Raw genomic sequence first — 6642 nt, 5'->3', positions numbered from 1 at the left:
ACTCCACCTTTTCAATTCGGCTTCCAGCAGCACTACTTAGTTGGGAGGGAATTGGAACCAGTACTATCTGTGTGAATGAGGGAGCAAGTGTGTGTGTGTGTGTGTAAAAGGGTCTGTATTAATGTCTAGGGTGTTGGTGAAGCTGGAGCAAAAGGGGGCCCCATGAAAAAGGGGGTCAAACACATAGAGAGCATTTTAGCACAAAGTGGAAGATGAGAGGAGAGGGAAAGGCTGAACCGAGGCCACGGAGGTTGTGAAAAGATAGGGGCCCATACTGAGATCACACCTGCTCTCTGACATGCAACACACACACACACACTACTGTGGGTTACAAGTCATGTAAATGAAGGTAACAAGGGTACAACAGTGAATGAAGAATTATAATAGCTTGTATAGAGAAGCTGCGGCACACTTACATTAAAATAAAGTATTTCTAATATTTCATTCTTCAGTATATACATTTCAGGTGACTCCATTCTTCTCCCTACAGGATCACACAATTGTGATCCAACTGACTCGATTTGGAGGAAACATTTTTCAAACCTTGCTGTATTTTGTACTAAAACTGTGAGTCAGTGGGAAAAATCAGTTATTTAAAGCAAACAGCTGGGACGTCCTGATAGCTAGCAGTTAAGGCCCAACAACGCATTTGTTGTATTCTATATTCTTGTGTATTTTTATTGTCCAGCTCTGCAATAAAGGCCAAAAAATACTGTTTTGGAAGCACACTGATCAAAACCCTACACAATGCTTATATTTATAAAACTGTGAGCCTCCGTTAAAAAATATGGTTTAGTTTGACTAAATCTGTAGCTCCATGAGTCCCAAGATCATCAGTTCCTGGATGAGCAGATTTAAAAATATTCTCTGGTTGTGTTTTACTGTAATTTCAGCTAATGTTTAGTGATATTTTCTCAAGAAAGTAATGTAGCAGTGGTTTACTTTCTACTCACCATGAATAAATCTCTGGCTTCCAAATCCATAGCAAGGAGCAAGGCCTTCTCAAAGCGCTGGTGCCTGCAGAGGAAGTGGAGACGGTTAAAAAGGAAACAGCAATCATTAATTTAAACTTATTTAACTTTAAATGAAAAATTACAAATAGGTAAGGTCACTGGTACATATTTGTGTACACACACACACCTCGATCCACACACCTCTGCATACACAACTGTCAATAACTGAGCTGAGAGTAGCGAGCCTGCTTCCTATTTTCCAGAATTAAAACTGGAAGAGAGAGAGCGAGAGAGAGAGCTGTATCTCCCAGTACAATACACCTCAACTTTCCCTGTCTACAGCCAACATGAAACAAACAAGCACAAGCGGAGAGAGGAGGTGTGGGGGGGGGCTTCTTTCATTTGATGTTGATGGATAGAAAAAGAATGCAGGTAGGTGATAAGAGAGGAGAGGAGGAGGGATGCCAAACAACACTGCAGCTCTGCTACACAGAAAGAGAAAGTGAGAGAGAGAGAGAACGGGGTGGTAATTGCAGGATGGAGAGCAGTAAGCAGCAGTGTGTGGGAACAACAGGGTCTATTTCAGTCAAACAGGGATTTCAAAAGGCTCTCATGGCAGAAGGGAAAAATGAAACAACAGTCTAAACAGGTGCCTGTGCGGTGCTTTGCCTTACAAATCACTCAAAGCTGCATCAGTGTGTGTGCACAATAAACTTGAAAAAGCATTTCCTTTTCAAAATTTTAAAATATCAGTAGTGAGCAGCAAATAATCAGCTGTCGCTTTGATGGATGTAATTTTCTGAAACATTATTTCTTACCCTGATTCTGCAACCTATGTTAATAAACTGAACAAAATGCTCTGGTAATGCCTTAAAAACTGTGTAGATTGGTGACTGCAGACGTACATGACCGTAGTCAGTCGCCTTGAATCACTAATCAGATGTTTGATGAACAAGACATATGTGATTTTAATGCATTTTTTGTTTATTTTAAATTTGATATTACTGAGCTTTAACACAATGGAGGATCCATGTTATACCTGTTTTTGGTTCAAATAGCAAACCCTGACCCTTGAGCCCCCTGAGGCCATGCACAAAACAAACGTCTCCATCAGTACATTAAACTAGGATCAGAGGAACAGTGCAGAGCGGTCTTACCTGAGGAGGTGGTGAAAGAAGCGGCGAGCGTACTTGCTGACTGGCTCCCTGTACTCCAGTATGACCATGTCAGAGAGAGGGGTAGGTGGAGAATAGAACACACTGAGAGCTGCTTGGAGTTGGGCTACAAACACAACAGAAACACAAATGATAACACAATCTAACAAAATAAAATCTAAGTGCTTTTTTTCATTTCCTTGTAGCATAAATGGTAGGTTAGCAGCGTAGCCTGCAAAACTGCAAACCATGAGGCACAGGTCAGTTATACTGATTAGCATTTTTCACTTGCAGCGACTATGACAAGCTTCAAAACACCAGCTAAATTTGCAGAAATATCTGTCAAATGATGTAACCTGAAGTTATCTGACCCAGAGACCCACCCTCTCTCTCTGCGTTCAGCTCTAGCCTCAGCAGGTGGTTGGTGACGGAGCTCAAACCTCGATAGCATTCATCTGCCATGGTGCCCCAGTCCATGGTCTGCAGGATGCCCAGCGCTTCTCTGACCTGGCCACAGCGCAGCCGCTGCTGCAACAGCTCCCCTGGACCCATCAGGCCCCCAGTCAGCGCCCCTGTCACATGGAGTCAGAGCTTGATTTTTGTTTGTAATAACACAGTTTAAGGATAAAAACAACAAAATCAAGAGTTAAATGCAGCAGGCTATCATTACAAATGATTGTGGCTGTTGAACGGAGGTGATTGATTATGCTTTTGTTTGTGTGTGTGAACAGATCAGGACTCTGATGAATAAAGGGAGGGCAAGGTTTTATAGTTTGCCCCGTAGCAGACGTGGCTCCTGAGTGGACAAAGGCGCCTGTGTTTGTGACTTCATAAAGTACACATACGAGAAGTGATGGAGAAATTATGGTCCACTGTGACTTGATCACAATGAAGTATATAGTTGAAAGAATCACTGAGTTATTTTGGAAAAGGCTGATGTGCGTCATAGTTCAGGTGATCAGTGACAGCGGTTTTGTCAGTGGGCCAGGCTGCAGGCGAGGAAAGTCACCACTGACTGGTGTCTAATTAATTGAAGAAGGTATTGTGTGTGTGTGTGTGAGCAATTAAAATGACAAGCTAGCCACTAGCAAGCCCTCAAATCCCCTAAAGAGTGGGCTAATGTGGCCAATACATCAGCTGAGTGTAGTGCAGTCTGTGTTTGTGTGTGTGACTATACACTGTGAGGACCAGTTTGAGTTTTGTACCATGGGAATGAGGACATTTTAATATTTTTGATCACTTTGACACATCTTCAAGGGCTGTTTGAGGGTTAAGACTTGGTTTCAGATTAAAAATAATATTAGGTTTAGGTCAAGGTCAAGGTTAAGGTACTGTAGAGTTGTGGTTAGGCATTTAGCTGTGACGGTTAAGTGCCTAAAAATAAGAAATGAACGTACTGAAGCATTTTAAGAATCGATGCAAGTTGCCAAAGTAGTCAATTAAACAGTGGTTGGTTTACATAAAAACCGCTGCCATGGGTAGAAGGCATCTGCTCACTTTAACACCATTTGCATGCTTAGTTACATAACTGTCCTTTAAAAACCACTAATATTTCACTGAATTCCACCCCAACAAAAACGAACTCTTTTCCTTGTGCATCATGCAGCACGTTCCCTGGTCTGCCCTTCCACAGCCTGTACCGGCACAGGCCCAGCCGTGGCCAGCGTGTGTCCAGATGAGATAACTTGGTGTAGGCAGGGAGGGGTGGGGGTGGGCACCAGGGAGGGCTGTCTCCTATGGAAAAAAAGAGAACTTGGAGCTTGGCCAAGTCTTTCTTCCTTGCCGCCTCACTCCTTCTGTCATGTAGCAGGCCTTACGAAACAAGTCAATACAGAGAAGGAGCATAAACAAATAAGCTGGAGTGTGTGTGTGTGTGTGAGTGCATAGAAGCACAGGCACAGAAACAGAGCTACACACACACACACACACGCGTGTTGGGGGGAAATTATCATGGAAAAAAAAACGTGCAGTGACTTTCTTCATCAAAACCTTGGCAGGCGATCAGAGCAGGGGAAGCTATTGTTGGAAGACACCCTCCTCTTTCCTTGTGCACACAAGCAAACGCAGTCAAACACACACAAACCCAAATGCAGACAGACAGACAATCTTCTACCCTCTTCCCTCCACCTCCACCCTCCTGCTTTCAAACTTTGCAGAGAGCTGTGTGCCACCGTCACATCTTCTTTCCAAAGTCACAATTAAAGACGCTGAATGTGTGACTGTGTATGAAACTGTGTGAATGTGTGTGTATGTCTGTGTGTTAGAGGGTGAGGTGGCTGCTTTGGAAAATTTTTGATTGGCAAACTTTATCTGGGGTCCCCGAGGGACTGCGCAGCCACTGTAAATGATTTATCGGAAAAATGCATCCCAGAATGCACCTGGGGAGGCTTGTGCCCTGGGGCGATTATTGAATGACCTCTGAGAGCGCGACTTCTGCTAACCTTCCAGCCCGTCGACAAATTAACTTCTGTCAGCTTGAAGAGGTACGAGGACGACCCGTTAAGCAGCCACATTTACACAGCGGAGTTCAGATACAGTGTCAGATCCAAAACAGAGGAAGAGTCTCAGAGGGGAGGAGTACGGCGGCCCTGACATTTCAACAAACTGCAACTTAACACATGTAAACAGATGAAAAGAAATTAAGAAAACTTCTCCAGAAAATCACAACCAAACATTCTGCAACTACAGAAAACACAACTACACGACAAAGATAATGTAACAAAATGATATATTTGTAGCTTGTTTCTATATTTGGTTGTATTTTCTCATTTTGCACAATGTTAAATTAATAAACTAGTTACATTTGTTTCCTCAGGCTGCAGTGTGTTGTCCTCTCCACCATAGAGAAGCTTTATTAATAAGTTGTACATTAAATAGTTTTCATTGTGTTTGGAGCACTGTTTGCTTCACTTTAACAAACAAATCAACAACAAATGTGTGGTTCTTTATGTTGCCACACATTTGCTTACAGCTTCTCAAGGAATTTTGGAGGGTTCTTGTCTGTATCACATTCTCCAGCTCTTGTATTTTTTGCTACGAGTCATTTTGTAAGAGTACAGTCTCTGGTTTTACTCACCTAGTCTGAATCGCAAGACTGCTAGTGGTCCCCCGTGAAAGGCCAACATCAGCATGCCTGTTCCCTCTGGGCCTTCGTCCAGGCCTGTCCCCCACTGCAGTCCCCCCAGGCCTCCAGAGCAGCGCAGGTGCTGATCTACTCTTAGTGTAGCAGCTGAAGCTTCCTCCTCCGCTACCAGTGCCATGCTTAAAGGTGCCAAGCCCACATCAAAGCACATCAGCTCTCCCTGCCCTCCCCCTACCATGACCACAGACCCAGCAGGGTGCCAGGTGAGGAGGGTGGGTGGCACAGGGCAGGAGGCAAAAAGAGGGGCCTCCCGTCGCTGGTCATACAGGACCAAGGAGGAGTCACTTAAACCCAGGAGGAGCATGGTCTCAGAGGGGTGACGTGAACAGGAAACAGGGTGGGAGGACAGTGGGATGCGAGTGATAGACAGGCGGTGCAGGCGCCCTCGTGCACATTCATACACACAAGAGTCAGCCCAGGACCCCTTTTCAGCTCCTCGGGGTCCTGCAGGTAGCTCCACTGTTAGCAGCTGGTAGGGCTGGTGCAGGCTGAAGTGGCAGTCTAAGAGACTGCCTTCTGTCTGGACAGAGCTAACAACCTTTAGAGGGAGTAAATGAAAAGAAAAAGAGAATGATGATTTCAGAAATTGTATTCAAACTGAAAATGGTGCACACTCAAACATCCTCTCTGTAAACCGGATTTGATCCAACAATGCATATTGACATATCCTGCATAAACTGTTTTCTCTCCCTTGGACTGTATTAAAAGAAATGCTAGCTCAAAACACTACAGTACCTTACAGCCAGTACTGTTAATGAACTAACCTGTTTCTGAATAAAGGAGATGGAGGAATGAGTCATACCATGAGGGAAGCGCCAAACCCCCTGGAGATGGAAGAACTAGTCTTCCACTTTGCTCACAAACACCGGCTGTCAATCAAGACAGCTAATGATCCATTTTAATTCAAGGTCAACACCATCTTCTCCCTGAGCATGCCATAACTTGGCACCAGAGATAAACAACCTCCACTGTTTACCTGTGTGAAGAGCCAGGAGCTCAACACTTGACAAGATGAATGACATGAACCAATCCCTTTCAATATAAAGAGCATGATATATGGAAATAGCTCATTTGACCAATGGCCAAATACTGAAATTAGATTATGCACTTCTGGACCAAAACCAGTTGGGACAGGGCACAATGGCCCTGCTAAGCTAGCAAGCAACACTGAGGGGGTTAGGCCTGGTGGTGCTGTTGATAAAACACCCACAAGGAATGCGGAACAGTAGGTAGATCACAGGAGACAACAGCCAGTAGTAAGCAGCAGCCTGACAGTTCCAGAGTCACTAGCAGAGCTTGTTAGGAGGGATTTCACCTTACCAAAGCCTCTATCATAGCCCTGCATTGACCGTGGCAGCTTTGGCTAAATGAGCCCATTTCTTTTCGTCGTGTA

General features: G+C 44.4%; 1 protein-coding gene across 6 annotated transcripts in view; it reads right to left on the bottom strand.

Moving 5' to 3' along the window:
- The window catches only part of wdpcp (WD repeat containing planar cell polarity effector), a 56381-nt gene that overhangs the window by 15434 nt on the left and 34305 nt on the right, over window positions 1-6642 (bottom strand). For all 6 annotated transcript variants that reach the window (XM_020601795.1, XM_020601796.1, XM_020601793.1 and 3 more), the window contains 4 exons: window positions 5184-5787; window positions 2491-2679; window positions 2111-2234; window positions 954-1017 (listed from right to left, as the gene is read on the bottom strand). In XM_020601795.1, coding sequence (XP_020457451.1) covers window positions 954-1017; window positions 2111-2234; window positions 2491-2679; window positions 5184-5787 — 981 coding nt within the window. The remainder of the gene's footprint in view (window positions 1-953; window positions 1018-2110; window positions 2235-2490; window positions 2680-5183; window positions 5788-6642) is intronic.

This window comes from Monopterus albus, unplaced genomic scaffold (assembly GCF_001952655.1).
Source record: "Monopterus albus unplaced genomic scaffold, M_albus_1.0 scaffold52.1, whole genome shotgun sequence".
Classification (NCBI taxonomy): domain Eukaryota; kingdom Metazoa; phylum Chordata; class Actinopteri; order Synbranchiformes; family Synbranchidae; genus Monopterus; species Monopterus albus.
Note: the sequence above shows the minus strand (reverse complement) of the source record. Positions and strands in the feature narration are given on the sequence as shown.